The sequence below is a fragment of the Pseudomyrmex gracilis genome, unplaced genomic scaffold (genome assembly GCF_002006095.1).
Source record: "Pseudomyrmex gracilis isolate BER0280 unplaced genomic scaffold, ASM200609v1 scaffold_3, whole genome shotgun sequence".
NCBI lineage: Eukaryota > Metazoa > Arthropoda > Insecta > Hymenoptera > Formicidae > Pseudomyrmex > Pseudomyrmex gracilis.
In genome coordinates this window covers 636,316-656,653 of record NW_018020587.1, presented here as the reverse complement: position 1 = coordinate 656,653, position 20,338 = coordinate 636,316, and the positions used below count along the sequence as shown (strand labels likewise).

At 40.8% G+C, this 20,338-nt stretch overlaps 2 protein-coding genes across 6 annotated transcripts in view; one reads left to right on the top strand and one right to left on the bottom strand.

Annotated features, from left to right (window-relative positions):
- LOC109855827 (zinc finger protein 729) overlaps nt 1-12,826 on the bottom strand; it is a 36,052-nt gene extending 23,226 nt beyond the window's left edge. Inside the window, exons 1-4 of one of the 3 annotated variants that reach the window (XM_020430466.1) lie at nt 12,683-12,826; nt 1,180-2,055; nt 760-1,059; nt 157-486 (exon numbers count right to left, since the gene is read on the bottom strand). In XM_020430466.1, the coding sequence (XP_020286055.1) occupies nt 157-486; nt 760-1,059; nt 1,180-2,028 (1,479 nt within the window). In that variant the 5' untranslated portion in view covers nt 2,029-2,055; nt 12,683-12,826. Of the gene's footprint in view, nt 1-156; nt 487-759; nt 1,060-1,179; nt 2,056-2,450; nt 2,534-12,682 lie in introns of those variants that run through there. The other 2 variants (XM_020430485.1, XM_020430476.1) reach the window with 2 other exon arrangements.
- Nucleotides 12,827-13,656: 830 nt separating this feature from the next.
- Nucleotides 13,657-20,338, top strand: part of LOC109855031 (protein tiptop) — a 131,057-nt gene continuing 124,375 nt past the window's right edge. For 2 of the 3 annotated variants that reach the window (XM_020428838.1, XM_020428809.1), the window contains exons 1-2: nt 13,657-13,696; nt 14,208-14,910. In XM_020428838.1, the coding sequence (XP_020284427.1) occupies nt 14,871-14,910 (40 nt within the window). In that variant the 5' untranslated portion in view covers nt 13,657-13,696; nt 14,208-14,870. Of the gene's footprint in view, nt 13,697-13,859; nt 14,911-20,338 lie in introns of those variants that run through there. The other variant, XM_020428818.1, reaches the window with a different exon arrangement.

Here is a 20,338-nt window from a genome sequence, read left to right as displayed (position 1 = left end):
TTGAATGATATCCACTTTAAAAGAAAACAATTAGTTTTTTTTCAAAAAGATGTTTCATATCTTTTAAAACTCAAAGGTTGCGTATTTTAAAAAATATGTCTTCTAAACTCGCGTGTTTTATGCAAATCGTTCATACTTTTAATTCGACTTACTCACCATTTTTATGGTCTCAATATGAAGATTGGAACGCCAATGGAGCAGGAATGTTTCCTCAGTGTTACAATAAAAACGACAAGACGCGCATTGAAAAGGACACTGTCGAACCACGTACGCCATGTTTTCCAGCAGGAAACGGCGCTCCCTTCGATTGCGTGGATTTACTCCCGCCACACGGCAATGGTAATGGGAGAGCAAATGTTTACCAACTTGGAGCTTCCTCACGCGCGCGTGGCACATCTCACAATTGATGTACAATATTCTCTGGCTCACGTCATATTTTCTTTTTCTTTTTTTTCCTTTCTTTATCTCTGGCTCTTCCGGTATTTTCTGACAATATAGATTAATTAACCGGTCTTTATGGTTTAGAAAGTTAAAACTTTTCTTCGTGTCTTTTTACGTATATGTTTTGAAGTATGATATTCATGTGTTATTGTGTCGATATTGTATAATTGAACATAAAAAAATGACTAAACAAAGTAAAAAATCTAATATATGAGAGATATACAAGGTATTCCGCAATATACGCTTTTATATTATATATCTTTTATATCAGTAGAGCAATAAAAATAAAAAAGGTTCGTAACATGTCCTTAGGATTACCTTTACTGCTGTCTGTCGGGCAGCCAGTCTTCTACTACGCAAATTTATTTCACTCAATGGAATGATATCTCTGTCAATCTCTCTTATACTCCTTCTGGCGTGTAGATCGGAGAGCAGATGCCGATTGTAGACCACTCGTGAGGCAAGCTTCCTACCGCAAGGATTACACCAATATCCCGATTCGATATCCGTTCGCGCACCCGGCACCCATTTCCCTCGCGTGTGCTCCGGCGGCGGCTGTCCGGACGTGTCCTTGCTCTCATATTCCTCATCCTTCTGTAATGGTCGATATCTTTTTGTCTAACACATCATCATCATTGCTTGCGTCTCATGAGTATGCACTTATAGAAAAATTTCAAATTTATAACAATTAATTTTTCTCTAGAATTTCATTTTCTAAAATTAAGTTTTTCTTCTTACTTGCGATGTCTCCGCAGGTTTCCATTTGCCGCCGGTGTACGTCGGTGGAGGATGTTCTTGATGATCATCCTCGAGATCCACGTCGTCCTCATGCATATGTGCCATGTCCTGCGGCAAATCGTCGAGCTCGGGCTTCCACTTACCGCCGGTATGGCCTCGCGGCGGACGCTCCCGATTTTCACCGTCGTCAGAATCCGAATAAGAATCGTCTTCTTCTAAATCGTCGTCCTCCAAATCTTCCTCGTCGTCGTCGGAGTCTTCCCCGACGCTGCCCTGTTGAAACCTAAACCCGAATTTCGGTATCTCTTTGTTCTCGCTATTCAGATTCAGGTCTTCGAGAATGACACTTGTGTCTTCCAACCAGTTCTGCTGATCGGACTCCATTCGTTGAACATTTTCTTGTCTTTTTCGATCGGTCTGCTTGAGAGATTGGATGCATAATTGATCAGTTGGATCATCCAAGTCGCTGACAGCGGGCAGCATGCTGTGAAGTTTATCCTTCACGCTGGATTCGTCGGAATCCATCTGACTTTTCTTTTCGTCTTTTTTTTCTCTATCATCTTTCTTAAATTTTTCCAACAATGTCAAAGCAGATTCTTCGGCGTCACGTCGATTATTCGATTTCGCGCTACTCTTTAATTCTAGCGAACTGAAGAAAGCGTCTGCGTTTAAGATTTCGGGATAGGACACTGTTGTCGGCGTTGAAGGTGACTCGTGAAAGGTCTCTTTTTTATCGTCAGGCGGTCGACAGCCCGAGCGCCGATGCCGCACGTAATTGTCGAGGCCGTGTATTGTCATACTGCATTTGATACAATAGTGCGTGTCATCGTCATCTTCGTAGTCTTCCATTGGCTCTGATTATAGGTGACAACAAATCTAAAATAATGAGAATAATGCTGCTTACGTAATTTAAAAAAAAAAAAAAACTACAAAAGAACTACTTTTTATAACGCACAATAGTGAACACTTATACATCGAATTACATTAAGATAAAAAAAACACTTTTTAATTACTACTATATGTATGAATACTCTAAAATTCATGGAAAAAGATGCATTCTATCGCACAAAAATAATTGCAGCTTTTAAAAATACTATTTAATTTTGAATTTCAACAATATATTGTAAAAGCAACAACGATCACGCAAAATCGACGCTATTTAATTATTGTTTCGCTGTGTTTGCTTATTCGACAACAGGAATTTATTTGTTCGCGATTTCAGGCATATGCATCCCCGAAGTAAATTCGAGAACCCGTTTAGTCCGTCATACCCCGATCACGCGTCACGCAACAACCGCGTCATGGACAGCTCGCTGAGGACAATCGCGTTAGCGGACCGCAGTGGGCAAATTGAAGGTCCGATATTCGCGCAGCAGAAGGGAAACAAGTTGACGCTTCGTGCGGGCCGGGGGCAGGAAGATCGGTCGATGCCGCTTGGCCGTTATTCGGACGACGACACTTCGCCTCCCAGTCCTGGCCGCCCCTCTGCAACCCCCCGCCGCTCTCTCGTGGCTCCTACCCTTCCTCCCTCCCGCCGCGCGTTTTCCCTCTTTCCCGCACCGGCAGCCCGTGTGCGTCTCTCCACGTCACCCCCGCCCTTGTTGCGCCCTTTCTGTTTCCCCTTTCCGAAGTCTGCGAACCGGCAGCGACCTCGTGGCTCCGTCTCTCGTCTTATTAAGCGGAGAAAACTAGCGAATGAAATTTCCATCCGGCTCCGAAACATGCTCGTCGGTACCGTCTCTTCTCCTCCTCCCCTTGTCCTCTCCTTTTCTCTGCCATTTCTCGCCCTTTCCCCATCCCCCTTCCCTCTTCGTCTGATCGAGGCTAATATCCCGGATCCCGGTTTCGTCGACGTTCGTAGTCTACCTTTGACGTGACTAAAATTCGATTTGCGTATAGTTGAGAGAAGTTGCAAAAATGTTTCCGCTATACGGCAAAACCAACTTAGCGCCCGGGTTAACCGCGCTTGATCGGATGTCGCGTATCACGCGCGGCCGCATAACAGAAGGGATGGAACGAGAACCCTTCGTGGATTATTCCCTCGTTGCCGATACACCTGTGCGAGAAGAAGTAAACTTCAAATAAAATTCTTCGGAGAATTTTTTGTAATTTTTGTTTCTTCGATATTCGAGGGAGATGTAACGGAAACTACTGAAGTAAGGAAAAACATATTGTAATCTTATATAATACAACCGTAATATTCAATAACGAATTTTCCTGAATGCAAAATACCTTCTCTTCGCGATTCTACAATATGTGTGGTATTTCACATTTTTCTCGAAAGAAAACATTTGCAAATCTATATATATGTATTTTCTCGTCACTATATGGTGCGTGGAGAATACTGACTAAATGTAGCAAATTCTAATAACGAAAAACACGATGATACGACAAATTAGATCCTTCGAAATCCGAACGCTTTCGTAGAAATCCGTCGTATCACGTATGTAACACGTGTACGACATTAATAAAGAATACGATTGCGCGCTGCGAGTATTATGGAGGGTAGATAAATTGTACGGTCAGTTTCGCCAAGATTTACGAGTATTTGTCGGAAAAACAAGGACGAAGCCGTTAATTGGGCAATGCTCGTGAACACCGCTGAGACATCGATACGTCAATATAATATCCATGGTTGACGCATCGTGCGCCACTATCAGCTAACTGTTCATGTCGTCGTTGATCGAGGATCGTCGATGACTAATCCCTAATTACCGATTGCAGCGCGGAAAAAGGATGCGCACCTGCTGCTAACAAGATTCGCGTAAACACGAGATAGCGCCTTAAAACGAGCTTACAATCTAATCGAAAAGAAAAAAATCGAAAAATCGCGGCAAGTAATGTGACGACTTTGAATGTTTTTGTAACATTTTGTTGCATGATAATATATCACAATTGTAAAAAAATCGCAAATGTAACAATGCGTAATTAAGTTTATATAAGATAGATGCCTCTCATTGCATAAAAAAGATCTGCAATATACAGAGAACAACAATTTTCCTTTTGTCTGTATTCGTAAGTAATTAACACAACAGGCTAAAGATTACCATAATCTCTAAGGAGAACAGCATTACCGTGCTTTCAATCAGCATGACTAATCTGAATGATCGAAGGATCTGACGACCTCTCTCTTTCTCTCTTAACGTCCGCTATAATTGACAATAATCAACGCAATCCCTAATACAATAATGTATTTTGTACAACTTCGTCACGGAAGCTGAAGCCTGTAGAAGCGAGCGGAAGACGAAGAAAAGAGGAGAAGACGACAGATAGAAGGATCCTTGCGGGACTCGTCGAACGAAATTAGACGATCTCGATCCGAAGCCGTAAGCGGCCACGACTCCATTCCCGCAGACTCTCTTAACCTCCTTTTCATCGCTCTCCTCTTCCCGGTTCAGGAACGATGAGATCTACCGAGTGATCGTATGAAATCGACCGGATCTCCCTAATGTAATTCTGCTTGACTTGTTTGTATTTGTAAGTAGAAATGTCAACGTTCGTTCTCTTTATCTTCAATTACAATTTCTAATAAGTCTTTTACTACTTTGATCTTTTGTTATTAAAAACGGAATTTCATTAAAAGGACATGTGAGAGATAAATGTTCCTCAATTGTTTAGTTTATCATGTTTCATTATTATCATTCTGATTTTTTTTAAATCATTATGGTTCAAATATTATATTTGCGTTTCTTTTCTCTCTCTCTTTCTAAACGAAATTTAATTCTACTTTAGAAAAACTAAGTGACTTCTCGGACAAAAGCCTGCATTATCGGGTAGATGGACTCTTGTATTCGAAAACTGGTTACGCTGCAGGTAGCATTCAATGTTTCGCGCGTTTGCTAAGAAGTGACGAGTACACCCTTTCGACTTCGGGCATCCGAGGCATACCAACTAGGTAACCCTTCGTAGGGTCAACGAAGGACCCGGAAACCGTAGCAAGATGAGCTTGTCGTATGCGAGCGTCCAGCAAGCAATGTGGGGTGAGGGAGAGATGGCTTGCCCGAGAAGGGAGATGGACCAGAGGTAGACGCAGGGGGATGCAAGGTCCGGGGAATATTGAGCCGCTCCGTTAATGTTTATAACGACGTTAGACGATGGTGTCCCCAACGGCGTGTGTGTAGGTGCTACGGAATAGGGATAGAGAAAGAAAGAGAGGGAGAGAGGTGGCTTTGGCCACCCTTCGTCGTATAGCCGCTGTCTCTTTTTCACCCCGGATCCACCGACTCTCACCCGCCGATGCCATCTCTCTATCTCCCTCTCGTTCTCTCCTCTTCGCAACGGTGGCGGCAGTGGCAGCGCCGGCAGCAGGACAGGAACTGACATAAGCGCGCGAGTGTGTATGTAGAGCACGTACTCGGGGGCTCTCCAGTTCGACGGAGTGGGTGGAGGTGGGTGGTCGTGGGGACCCCTGTGTGGGTGGAAGTGGGTGGTTGAAGGTGGCAGAGAGGAGGTGGTAGGTGGGCTGCATTCTAGCAATGGGATGAGGGAGCTTCTGTCTAATCGATGCCGCGGCGGTGCGCGCTCGCCCCGCTGGCTATTACGCACCTTAATGTCCTTTTCCCTCGGTCCCCCTTCCCGCCGCCCTCGTCCGGCCAGCCACCTACTCGACGGCCCCCGCGTCGTCCTCCTCCACCTTCGACGCCGCGCCACCCGCCGCTATGCCGCCACCGCCGCTCCTTCTCTCGCTCCCTCTCTCTTATTCCGCGGCTTCTCACGGCGGCTCCCGTCCTTCTTCCTCGTCCGCCTGCCTTCCTTCCTTTCGTTCTCTCCCGGCACCGAGAGAGGCGGCCATGACACGTGTCAATCTACCGCAGACGCCCGATCGATACCGACGGACCTCGGCTTCTCTCTCGACGTTCCTCCGCCTCTTCCTTCGCCCTACTGCCGACAACTGCCACCCCCTTCGTCTCCCTTCTCACCCGCCCCCTCCCCCCAGTAGCCGCCGCACACCCTGCAACGAACCTTCTACGAATGTTGGCGCTGTATGCTAGGCTAGCACTCAACGTCTGACCTGCTGTCTCCATCGGGATCCTCGGTATATCCGGACATGCGAAGCAACTTCAAATTCGGTCCAAATGTTTTCGATTGTTTGACCAATCGGAACGATCCCATCGTCCGAGATCTCCCTCGCTTGAGATCTTTGATGAGACAATTGCATTTTGTAGCTGGGATAAGAGAAGATTTCTTACGTGCAAGGCGTTTAAAGATATTCGAGTTTTAAAAACCAATTTGATACTGACGAGCACTATGATTGTGTTGTTGACGTATTTAATAGGATTACCTGAAGGATTCTAAGTTAAAAAGATGTTAAAGAGGGGGTCAATAACTTCGTGAAACAAACTTCTCGCGTGGCCAGAACTTTCTCGTAAAGTGCACGATTATTATTCATAGCGAGTCTAAAAAAACAGAATTGCATAAACAAGTTACTTCAAATACGTTTGGATCACACTTGCGAAGGTTTGTGACAAACTATTAAATGATGTCACACTGTCAAAAGTTTACAATTACGAGAGAATATTTTCTTGATATTTTTTCATAAGTACACAATGTAGAATAAAAGCCGTACTATGTTAAGTAGAGGTATTTATGTATCTTTTTTTCATTTTTTATATATAATGCACATTAATTAACCCTGTCGGTTTTAATACACAATTTACTGACTGCAATCAACACATTATAAAGTAACGTCTAGATTTCTCTGTCTATAATCCTTGTTAAAAAAAATAAAACGCGCGATCTGGACTACCCTCGCAATCCAGGAACGACCCCTCGATCGAGTCATAAAACTTTTATTCCGTCTAACGAGCGCGTAACGCTTTTTTATAACGGTGCGAAGAGAAAGAGAAAGAAGATGCATTACTAGATAATAATTTAACTATTTAAGAATTTTTTAAACATTAAAGTGTTAATGTTTATAAATGCAAATATTAAACAATACTTTTAACAATACAAATTCAAAAGCATTATTTTCCAAAATTACATTAACAGATTATAACATTCAATATGAACTTCAAATGCGATATATATTATAACCAAGTTCTTGACAGCATAGATAAAAGATTAATAAAGCAATAGTTGAATAAAATTCCTGTCTTTCTTTTACCGTGTAAATTAACTTTCATATCTCACTTAAATTGCCACTTTGCAGTATCATAATTAAGCGGCGTGAAATAATTTTTCTTTGATATCGAAGTGTTCCTTGCACAAGTAGCTGGATTAATTACGTTAAGAGAATGTCGACGTGCGTGAACGAATTACAGTGCGATAACGTTTCTTACAAAAGTGGGGAGATAAATTAACGTCTTCCATCCACACCAGCAGTCCGCGCGCTTGCGTTTCTGGTACTTTACACTCGCCAAGTTCACAATATTATCGCTCGCATCACTATGAAAAATTGTACCGTGTCGCACACGAGCTCGGGTAAAGTCTGTTACAGCCGTAACTTTTTAACACGGACAGAAATATGTTAGTGTCCGAGAATCGAAATAATAAACCACAAAAATAAAAGATAAGAAATAATCAATAAAAATGTAAGAATTTAACGCGGTTATATAGTGTTTTCTCCCTACATGCTTTATCTGATAAATTACATATCGTAGATATACCTATAGAGTAAGAGAGTAACTGCTGTTCAAAAATTATCATCTTAAAACATATGCAAAATTGCATTTTTTACCGGAAGAAAGAAAGAGCATGCGTATAAGAAAATCTTTTTTTTTCTCTCTCTCTCTTTCTCTCTCTCACTTTCTCTCTTCTATCTTCTTTCAGTTAAAAAGTGTAATATTTGGTAGGATGTTGCATCCTACCAAATGGTTGGATTAACTTTGTACATCTTACAGTTTCATCCAAAAATAAAAGTTCAAGAAATTTAAAAAACAATTACACTAATTAGTATTCTCCAATAAAAGTGTTTTTCTCTCGATGTCGAGATGTAGCTTATGAACTTTTAGACTGGAAGTTAAAAGTGACGCGATAGACGAGGTCTATCAGCATTCTAAAAAAAAGCAGTCTTAACAAACGGACCGTGGGGGGTTTGTCTGCGACTTCTCCACGTCGAAACATCGCGGCAATTATTTTCAAACAGGCCGCCTCCGGTCTCGGTCAATCTTCTCTCATCCGGCACCCGAAGGTATTCTAATCGCCGACTCGATCGCTCGCTCGAGCTATTTTCGAGAACTACGTGAAGGTTACTTTGTTGAAGAAATGCGACCTCCGCATCTCATCCCGCTTCTAGTCCCTCCTTTCGAATCCGACAAACCTTTCTATTCTCTTCGCCCTTCTCGCTTACCGACTTTCTTTTCGCCGCTCGAGAGAAACGAGTGCGGGATAATTCATGGAGGTCTCGGGGAAAAGGTGGAATTTGAGGGGAAAAGAAAAAAAGGGGAGAGGAATCCTCGCGACGCTTCCTTCACGCGATGCGTTGGACGGAAGAAAAACCCTCATCCTTCGTCTTCTTGTTCAATTGGCGCGCGTTACTACAAGTCTGAAAATTATTCCTCCGTGAACGATTCTTTCACAAATTCTTCTATCATCAGAGTATTTGCTTCATTACAAATTTAAGAATAAAAAATATGTAACATCAAAAAATTCTTCTTGACAAAATTGACAAAACTTTAAAAATATAATAGAAAAGAGAAGAGAGAAAGAGAAAAAAAGACAAGTAGAGAGAAAAAAAGAAAAAAAGAAAAAAAAACAACAAGTACACATGCTGAACATGATAAAAAAAAAATAAATGTAAAAGCCTGTAACTCGCGCAGATGCAATTCAACTCGGCAACAAACGCGGAGTATTTAAACGGCGGCAATCGACGTCTGTAAACTATTTCGTATACGCAATTTTTTCGGCCGAATTTATGGCCGCGAGAAGCGAAATGTCGATAGTAGATCTATTTTCAAGCGTGTACACGCGAATCGTGTACGTTGCGTTCGTCGTATAGTGTTATGCGTGGATCACGCACATAGAGACACGTACACAAACATGACCACCTACGCAAATGTCAGTTCGCTATTCGCTAGGCGATACTTATTGCGCCGTTGCGTTAGGAGTTTTTTAAACATTGAAAAATATGTCGCATCGCGAATGTGAACATTCTCAGAATAAATTCTTATTAATAACTTCCTCAAATAAATGTTTAACTTGTTTTTTTGTCAGTTTGCGATAACTTTTCTCTCTCTCAATGACAAAATCGTATATTATCCAAAACACCGGCGTTACATCAAATAAATCTCCTGTCATTGTCTGACAGATTGACGAATCAGACTGACGGTCTACATACGCTTGCTACATTCACGCGAAATTGGACATATTTAAGATCTAAAATTGTCGCGTTATTGTCGAGAGATAGGCGCTAGCCGCCGCGATAGCTCTTAAAAAAGACATACAGTATTAGTTGATTTTACGAGGCGCACTTATTTCGATCCCGCAGGGAAGCTGGTTGTACAGACCAAGTACGTATGCACACATAGTTACACATGGAACCATACGCGCGCACGACGGACTTGTGCAGTGACCCACATTGTCGGTTGCATAACGGGACGCCTTTCGAAATATTCGTAAGTTTAGTATCTCCGGATGCGTCCACCGACATTGGTAGCGCGCTCGTAAAAGGAACCCCCGCAGTCAGCAAAAGGAGACACAGATGCATTTCACTCCTTGTACATGCACACGAAACCGTTTTTCAGCCGCTCATCGCTGACCATGACGTTGCGGAATTGCACAAAAAGGTTTATTTTGTCGTTGATTAACAAAAAAAATATTGTTTTTAGGAATACTTGTAATCGTGAAGATAAAACAACAAATATATATTTCAGAGAGACCATTCTCTACTGAGGTTTTAAAAATAATTTTATGTTTCAAAAAGACACCAAAAATATTAAACTAGAACGTGCATGCATAATCATAATTGTAGTTGTCTTTTTTTGGGAAACGCGTTCATATTATTTTTTGACTCGTACTGATCGTATACAATGCTGTGAGTTGTGCGCTGGCTAGATAAAGTTTGCTATTGGTAAGACGTCCGAAGAAATATTAGCCTGGACAGAACGTTCCGCGCAGAGAAAAGTTATTGCAAAGTTATGAGAGCAGTCAAACATACAAGTTAATGATTTATTGAGGAATTTATTTCATGAATCTAAGGTGACTGCGAGATACGTACTTTCTTCGACAAGCGGACGTTGTTGTCGACACACTCGGCTAGCCTTTCACCTCTTTGAGCCAAATACGAATTCTGTATTGCGAATGAATCTTACATTGCAACACTCGAGAAATTCGTATAGAACTTATATGTTTTGTACGAGATGGTCTCTTAGAAACTGAGACTTTCTTTTGATAAAAATAAAATAACGAAAAATTATGTGCCCGCTTCAATTTTAATTTTGTAAATAAATAATATTAATCAAACATTTGAAAATAAAATATAAGTTATAAAATTAATAATATTTTTTCATTTTTTATATCTTATAAAAACTTGGTGCTAGAAAATTTCTGCAAGTGGATAAGCGAAAGTTTTTACATTCGGCCGTGATTTATGCCTCCATATTTATTGTCTCTGACTACTACTTTGTTTGTCTCGCAAACTTTGCCGATATTTGGTCAAGTTTTGCGATCAAATATGGCATGGATCTCAGTCGGGAAAACGGTTTCTAGAAAGAACAAGCGAATGTTCACTCCGCAGCCAAGTTGCCCGATGAGAACATCACCTAATAAACGATCTCGTAAATGTCGCGTCGCGAACGTCGCCGTCGTCGAATTGGCTTGATGCGAGTAGGAACCTCTGCTGTGAAAACGACACGACTGTCGCTGAAATAAAGTATTCTTTGTAATATCCTATTTGTCAGAATTTTAAAGATGATCCCAAAAGCTAAGATATATAAATGTTTGCCGACAAACAATTTTAAAATGAAACTTACGCGATCTCACAATTAGAAATAATAACTCGAGTGTGATTTGCTCTTATGTATGCAGTTTGTGTTCACAAAACAAATATAAACGTTTGGAAAAATTCTATCTCTAGTGCTTGTATCTATATTTCAAAACTAATAAAAAGAAGAATTTTTTCGCTATGTAAAACAAAGAATCATATCTATACGTGAGAATTCACGTCAGTATAAGTCTCAGTTATATGATAAAATTACAAGAATATAAACTACGAATAAGTTAACTATTTTATATAACTTTCCATGAAAACATAGTTGCATATCTATCGACATATCGCCCCTTAAAAAAGTAATATTGCATTGCGGGAAAGAAATACCCCCCTGTGTGGAACTCTTTGGTCTCCGCGAAAATGAGAGCCAACGCCATAATCGTAAACCAAGGTACATCTGCATGCGCGCGCTAACGAAAAGCCCATAAGTACGACTATGCCCTTCTGCCCGGGAATCCGAGTAGAAAGAGTGCTAAAAAACAAAAAAAGAAGAACAAAACATCCATGGCTAGCATCGTTAATATCCGATCCGCGGAGCAAGCTCGCTGCAAGAACGACAGACGACCGCCGGTAAATTGGGCGTCGGAGCACTTTTAATTGACAAGAATGTTTAGCAGTAATGAACGCGTGCGCCGAATGGTAGGAGCGAAGGATAAGCCAGCGTATGCCGACGATAGCAATAGCGGTGTCGTCGTCGTCGTCGTCGTCGACGACGACAAGAGGAGAGAAACAGCACAGTGCCAGGGCCACAACTAGATAGAGACGCGGCAGCAAAAGCATAAACATCCTCGGCCCCCGGTGGTGGCGGCAACGACGGCAGCGGGGGTGCAGCGCGCACGTTCCAAGCCGTGGGCGTTGCCGTTCGATTCCTACCACAGCGGCAGGGATGTTCTATGACGCTATAGATCATGCGAGCTCCGCCTAGTAGGCGGGAACTGCCCGCCAGTTGGTACGGTTCACTCCGCAACACCGCTGCAATGTTGCCAGCGCCTCCACCGGTACCCGCCAAAACGAGTTTTGCTGTGCCAGAAATGTGCATCGTGGACTTCTTTAAAAATAGTGCTTTTTCTGGGATTGTTTTGGGGTTTAAAAGAGATTTGGGAAAAATCACAAAGAAAAAACAAGTAATTGAAAAAGAAAGAAACGGAATGATAAGGTCAAAAATGAAGAATGAATCTTCTTAAGAAATCATAGATTAGAAAGTGTTTTTCATAAGAAAACTCAAATATATATAATTTATTTAAGATTGTAAACACTTGTTAACAATTCCCTATTTTTTGACAGTCGGTAACAATGAAGAATCACACATAACGATCGATATTCAGGTTTTTAATAAATGTTTCCTAGTACTATAGTAACATCCATTACATCATCTATATATAAATCAAAGATAATGTTATGTCGCTCACTATATCAAAATTACGCTTATATACGCAACGTGTATGAAGACAATTTGTACTTTATATTTTAGAGGTTAGGTTTAAAAATACTCGAAATATAATCAATAACAAAGTTCCTTAATCCTTTCCTGAAATACAGTTTTATTTCGGTAACAGACAACACTGATCGAGTACTTACCCCGACCAGTAGTAGCTTACGACGCGAAAGTTCCCGAGGAAATGAACGAGAAACTCCTAGGTGCGGCTTGCGTCACCGTAGCACCGTAACTGCACGTGCAGTAGCGCCTCCTGTGTCGATGATAGGAACTATTGTAGCCAGAACAGCGTTTCCCCGTGCACCTCCCTCGCGCAGGCCGATGTAGTAGAGAACCCCGCCTCCTTTTCCGACCTCCCCCTGTATGCGCGAGCGCGATTGTAGTCCCATAGATTTGTCATGGGGCCCTGTCTCATATAGAAATCGACTTTTTTCTTTCAGTATCTCTCATAGTTCTCTTCGAAATATCTACGAGTTGCGAAACGTCCTGTAAAAAAAGCGGGAACGTGGAAAATCGCGGGATCCGTCACGAGGGACGCGTGGGTGCCACGTTGCGGCGAGCAGCGCATCCGCCAGCGTTCGGTGCATCCACAGACGAGAGTGGCTGGCTTTTGCGCCGCCGCTGCAACAGCGTAAGTCCCCTCGCGCGTCGCGATGTGCATGTATGGATAAACCGAGAACGAGACGGAGAACGAGGCGCACGATTCCTCCTCCCCCACGGCTTCACTCATTCACTACGCGCACTCTTCGCCGTGGTGCATGGTCCCACCGTCGTTTCTTCCCGTGCCCCTTCCACTCTTCGTCGTGACCACCGCGGCCTCGTCGGCCGCTTCGTTCGCGAGCCGCACGCCGCGAACGCGATCGCGACCGCGTACATGAGAAAGAACGAGGGCGACGGAAGGCGGGAAGGAGAGGTCGCCGAGCGCAAGTGATGCCAGCAAGGAAGAACGGGCAAGCGAGGAAACGAGAACGAGCGGCGGAGGAGGCGGTGGAGGAGGAGGAGGAGGAGGAGGAGGAAGAGGAGGAGGGGGAGGAGGGAAAGAGGACTACTACTACTCCTGGAGTCTCCCCCACCACACGGCCTGCCGCCGCGACGCCAGTCCGTAGTCAGTCAGCGCTGGACCGCCGCCCGCTCGATTTCGCGATCCACGAACGACGGTAGCCTCCACCTCCACCTCCTCCCCGCTTCTTTTCCGTCTGCTGCGTTCCGAATCTTTCTTTCTTTCCCTCCCTCTCACTCACTCACTCACTCGTTTTCTCTCTCTTTCTCTCTCTCTCTCTCTCTCTCTCTCTCTTTCTCTCTCTCTCTCTCTCTGTCTCACCCTATCTCTCTGTTCTACAAATCTTTTTCTTTTCTTTCGCTCTTTCTGCCACCGCGTTTTCTTGCTTTCTATCACATGCATGTGCATTCGCTTGTTTCGTTATCTATCCAGTTTTTTCATTTTTTTCAATTTTTTCTGTTTTTTATTTAAAATCTTTTGCATTCACGTACGCGGAGCGGTTCACACGTTTTGTAGAGGCTATCACGCGATAATCTGGATTTTACCGATCTATTCGCGAGATAGCTTTGACGCAATTTCGATAGCGGTCGTCGGAAGCGAGGATCGCGTATCGGTATGAATGGCGTCCGATCGGGAAAGTGACGAGTGAGACTGATGATTACTTACAGAGAAAAGTGTTGAGCCACAAGGATCGGTGCACAATAGAGATGGTCCACGTTTTGGAGTGATTGCTCCGATATCACGAGACAAAGAATTATTCATACTTCAGTGTGATAATATTGGCAAAGAATGTAGTGACGAACACAATAAGCGCGGGAATAATTAATATTTATTTGCCAATATATATATGTGAACGTGCGGGGTCATCAACATTGGTTGCTCCGAAATACAACGCGAGCATAGATGAAATCGCAAGAGTGAGAGAGAGAGAGAAAGAATTAAAGAGATCCTGGAACTTCATGTTCCCCGGTCGCACTACACGTGTTTTTGTCGTTTCGGTTTGCAATTAGTTCCGCGTGAACGTATCGCAGATACACAGGTGCTGGTAGGCTCTGAATAGAATGACGACAATCGCAACAATTACGTCATTGACGACGAGCGGGTCGTCAGCTATCACAATGAGGTAGTGGGACACGTGCCCGGTTGGCTGACCACAAGTGTGTAACAGAAGAGAAGGCGAACTATCCTAGGTAGTTATTTCGGAGGAAAACACTTTTTGAAGTAGTGTCGGTGCTCTCAACTGCCTGACTTCTTGGGGACCAACCGATTCGCAGCCAAGGCGAAGAGAACTGGAGGCCGCACGGATACTCGAGCACTCCCGAAGGACGCAGATGCCCCGAAGGAAACAGCACGCACCGCAACGCATGAAATGTGAGTGGACAGATGCCAACACAGATTTAGCAGCGACGGTGGAACGTGGAAGAAATTTGCCGATTAAATCAAACGGAAAGGCGATGATCCAAAAATCCAATAAAGTTCCTCAAGTTTCTTCTTCGAGTAAGAATACTTAAGTAGTTACCAATGCATCTTTGTAAAATAAGAAATTTGTTGATTACTTAAAATTTAATCGGATTAAAATTGTTGATTGTTTTTATTGTGTAAAATGAAAAAATTCAAGACTGACAAAGTTCGACCAAGACGTTCCACTGTCGTTGATTCGTCAACAAAACTCGTGAAGCCACCACGTGGAATACCACGTGGAATGCGGCGTGATTTCGAGAATAATCGCGGGAAATTCCACGCGCTGGATTAGCCATTTATCTCTACCTGATATGATTTACGTTTTGCTTAAAAAAATAGTTGACACGAAACTTTAATTAGCGTGACACAGCGAGATTGATTGAACTGCTAGTCGATGACTATCATAAGTATTATTGTGCCAAGGAAAAAGTTTTGATGCGCATGACAGCAATTTATTGTATTTCTGTACAGCGTGTGTTTATGGATTAATTAAAACAAGAAAAAAAACAAAGAAAATGTCTAGACGATCGTAAGAGAGTTTTCATAAAGTCGTAGAATGCCTTTTACGGCCAATTTAGCGTTCACGCGTCCTTCATTGCCAGAGTTCCTAAGTTACACCGCTGTCGTACATGGTGGATATTATCCCACGGAAAATGTTTAATGTAAGGATTAAAAAACATGAAATATCTTTTTTGCGTTGCGGTGATGTGTACTCAACACAAAAAATTTTATATAATTTATTGGCAAGTTATAATTTTAACCTATTAAAACATATTTCATCTAAAATATATATGTATGTACATGTGATATGAGATATTTCTCTGTATACATATTTTTTCTATAAATCTATGTTTCTCTCAATCGCTGATAATAAATTAAGAATTGAATAAAATGCTATTTTGTTGTTTATAGATGTAATTTGTACAGCTTTGTTTGTTGAGTAAATTTGGTACACGCGAAATGCAACATATAAATTTATGCGACTTAGTGAGGTCAGGACTTTTTAGAATGCTTTTATAATAGGAAAAAATATCAATAAAACTCGTTTTCTTGAGTACACCTTTGTATTTTCGGATTTTATGAGCAACTTGTGAAATGTAGATTTGAAAAAATATATAAAATGTTTATTTTGGGTACAAGATAACATTCTGAGTTTAGACAAAAAATAGTGCCAGATATATTAGATGAGTGAAAATAGAGTCATTATATTTTCTCTTAAAATTTGAGTACTTCCTTCAATCTATTCTGTATATAGAATTACATAACTATATATAAAATAAACAACACTAAAATACGCAATAAAAAAGGAATAAATTGTTGCTTCTTTCTATGAGACTTGTTCGAATAAAAGTCTTATCAGCTTCTTTTTACAATATTTTACGACATCTATTGTCCGAAAAACTGAAAGCTTACTATCTTCACCTTTGTTGAGTAAGGTCGAAGACGCGCACGCCATTGCGTTGAATCTCCCGACAGATGGGTGAAGCGGCCGAGGCCGCATCAGGCTGAGACGATTTGTGCGTTTGAAGCCGTGACGCGCGCCATGCTGTCTTTCCCACGTGGGGAGTCATGAGGCGTAAACAAACTCGCCCTCGTCGGTGGAGGTACGCCATCTTGGTGTGAAGTTCTCTTGCCGGAAACATTTACAATTCACTCAACTTACCTAAACTCGGCCAGGCGCCGATAAATCTCGTGTGCGCGCGTATCCCAACGCGATGCCGGCGTACATAAATTTGCGGTAGTCCACGAAGTTTTGCTATGTGTTACGGTTTTTCGCATCTCCAGTTTCAGGCATCTTCGGCAGCTTCCTAAGTATCGAGACGATCCGGTCTTCTTCCTGAGGTAATCGTTGTACTTTACGTACACTCATTCGGGGACTGTTCATCCCAAGTCATGTTGCAATATTTTATGAGATTGCTAAACAAAATAAGGGAGAAAAGAAAGCAAAAAAGACGATTCGACGCAGTGTTGTCACGATACAAGGTTTAAATGAAACTTTTTTTGTGCAATTTCACTCAATGTAATACATTACATGGTAAACACAATCTCCTCCCAAAACAATCAAGTGAGCACCACTGATCTATTAACAAGTAAAACATCAAGTTTTTACGACATGTAGATTTCTCTTTCCCAAATTTTACGACTTGTTTAGTTATTATTTCTAGATAACATACATTTACAACCAAGATTTATACGCTGATATTTCTTTCAAATTTGGAAGTTGCTGATCAACAGCTTGTCCGAACCGAAGAAAAATGCGAAAGTTTCTAATCATGCAAAACGATGAAGCGATCAGCGAAAGTAGACATGCACGGGTTAGGAAATAACAAAATATAGCTAGCAAAGTCGTCGAGCTACAACGCGCTGCTAATTTCCCCGTTTAATTTACGATATTCCGGTGAAAGCATCTGAGAAACGTTGATTCCTATGAATCGATCTATCGATCGTGCGATCAAGCTTTTGATATGGCGAGAGATCTAATTAGCAATATATTGTGAAGTAATCATCGCCATGTTCTTGCCAATGAATATATTTTATTTTGTACAAATATATTGGCAAGTAGTAGTAATGTACAAAAAACCGATATTTCTAATTGCTCTAACTAGGAGTAAAGTTAAAAAATGAATGTATTGTATGTGTGGCGTATTGCGCGCACGCATATATTTGTGAATTTATGGTTTTTATAATGTTGGAAGTTGGTGATCTATTTATGTTTATAAAAATGTAGTTTTTGACTGACGAATTTTCCGATAACGACTGTTGCAGTTCAATCAATATTAATAGAAACATTCTGCGATTTTAATACATTTTTAAACTGTACTGTGCATTTAAATAGCGTTTATATAGCTATATTATAATATTAGTTTAGTATTTATAACATTTATATCTATACATTAATTAAAGCTATCACATCAATTTATATTAGGGTTACATTTGCATTGATAAGTGCGCTACAACGCGTTCTTTTGATGTCTTAAAATTATTATTGGTTTGATACGTTGTATTTTTAAATACTAGAATCGATCATAAGCCACAATTTTCCGAACTACTTGTTAGGACTTGGTGAAGGAGATATACAACATTTACTAACATTCGCATTCGATGCAACAGGTGCAGCCTCGATGCATCCTTCGGGCTTCCATGCCCGAAATTTGCATCAGCAATACCTCATCACGTCTTCATTGGTTTGTTTGATCGAAAAAGAGTAATCACACCGTGCTTAACATCGAAAATAACGTCAATACGAAAGGACAGAACTGTTTATTAAGATCTCATTTCCTTTGATCTTTTTGTCGAAATGCACTAAATCTTTTTATTTCGCAATTAGAAGAATAAAGATAATAAGCATGTCTTTCTCGCCTCGACTTTCCAGCTTCATTCATAAAGAAGGAAATGTGCAAACTATTTTTGGCGGTCGCGGAAAGTTGAAAACAGCGGGGCAATGTAGCACGATGCTCTCGTCGACGAGACTTATCGTGGACTACGAAATCGGGATAACTAAATGAAGATGATTGATTCGCCGACAGACATATCTCATTTATTCAATGTGCTGAAGTCGGACTCCAATTATATTTAGAATGTCTCGTCGCGCCGCTATCACTTCGTTTGTCGTCCTCTATCTCTATCTCTCTCTTTCTCTCTTACGTAGAACAATCGATTTTTGACCGTTCCTGAAAAAGCAACACTGCATCCGATTTCGAAAGACTTTACGAGACGTATCGATTTGCCGTATGTAGCCGCGGGCAAACCGATCTAAAAACTTGTTTGTGATCCAGACCCAAAGTTCACGTCTTTTCTTTTGCAATTTTAATGAGACGCATTCCTGACTCACACGCGAATCATCTAGACATTTCCAAATTAATACTTCACCTGCCACGTCCTTGAAAACAGTAGCTCACATTTCTTTGTTATTAGTTGCACATCAAAAATTCTTTCAATATATTATATCAAGACAGTTGAAAGTTTTTAATGTTTTTTTACGTAGTAAAAAGTTTATTTAACTTCGTATATGTGTGCGTTTATGTAAAATTATTTCTGAGTAATAAGTAGCTTTATAAATAGTGTGTTTTGTCTTTTGTTTCATAAAAACAAATTGATATTTTTCTTCTAAATTTTAACCTGTTTTGCTTAAGATGCGCTAACCTATTGCATAAAGATCGAATAACAAGTTGAAATTTGTTCATGCAAATCCCATGAAGTTTGGCTATTATTTCTAGAATATAATTTTCCCACAATATCTTTTTACTATCTTTTAGAATTTATATTAATTATTTATTCTATAATTTTGTATACTTTGACTCAATAAAATAGGAAAAAAATATATTTTATGACGCAAAAATAAAATATATTTATAATTTAATGAGAGAAAGAGAGAGAGAGAGAGAGAGAGAGAGAGAGAAAGAGAGAGAGAGAGAGAGAGAGAGAGAGAGAGANATAATTTAATGAGAGAAAGAGAGAGAGAGAGAGAGAGAGAAAGAGAGAGAGAGAGAGAGAGAGAGAGAGAGAGAGAGAGAGTAATAAAACAATTTATAAAGACGTTAAGAAAACGCAAAATTTAGATTTAGGAGACTATAACATAAAATGACATAAGTTCCCTATTCGAACTGAACATATACCTAAACTACTAAAGTACTAAATGACCACATCCGGAACCTTTGCACATTAAGAAAATAAACGTCCTGCTGCACTAATAAATGCTCCGAAAAGAATTATCCAAGCTAAAAAAAAGATCTTCTCGAAAATTTTCGTCAAGAACGTTTTGCTGGTTGATTTGTAGAGTGCGTTGTCTCCATTACGTTGTTTCCGTTTATCTGAGATAAACAAATTGCTGCAAAATGCATAGTTGTTTTATTATGGACATGCATACGTACCTGCGTTCCACATAAGAATTTCATTCGTTTAGGTGAAGCCCGTCTGACAAGCATAGTTTTCAGCATAGTTGACACCTATTGCGCAACTTTCACTCAAACAAGGCTGCCTGTAAGACCATAAACTATCCTTATCCTATAAATCCTTCAGATCGATGAAAAAGATGTGATTTTTCGGTCGCATTTGTGAGCAAGGCAGGAAAAATTTATTATTTAGTTCAAAATGGGAGAAACTTTCGCATATCGTGTTTCGTTTGTAATGCTTTACGTTTTTGTGTTAATGGAGATTGAATTGTTACGGGTAAGAATAAAAACAAGCAATCTAATATATTAATTAAATCGAACAATGCATAACACATTCGATACGGATCTTAGCGTTTTCATTTTAAATTAAAACAATTTTAAATTTTGTGTTCTTTACAATATGTAATTTGTGTAGAAAATATTCATGAGTTTGTAAAACTATTTGT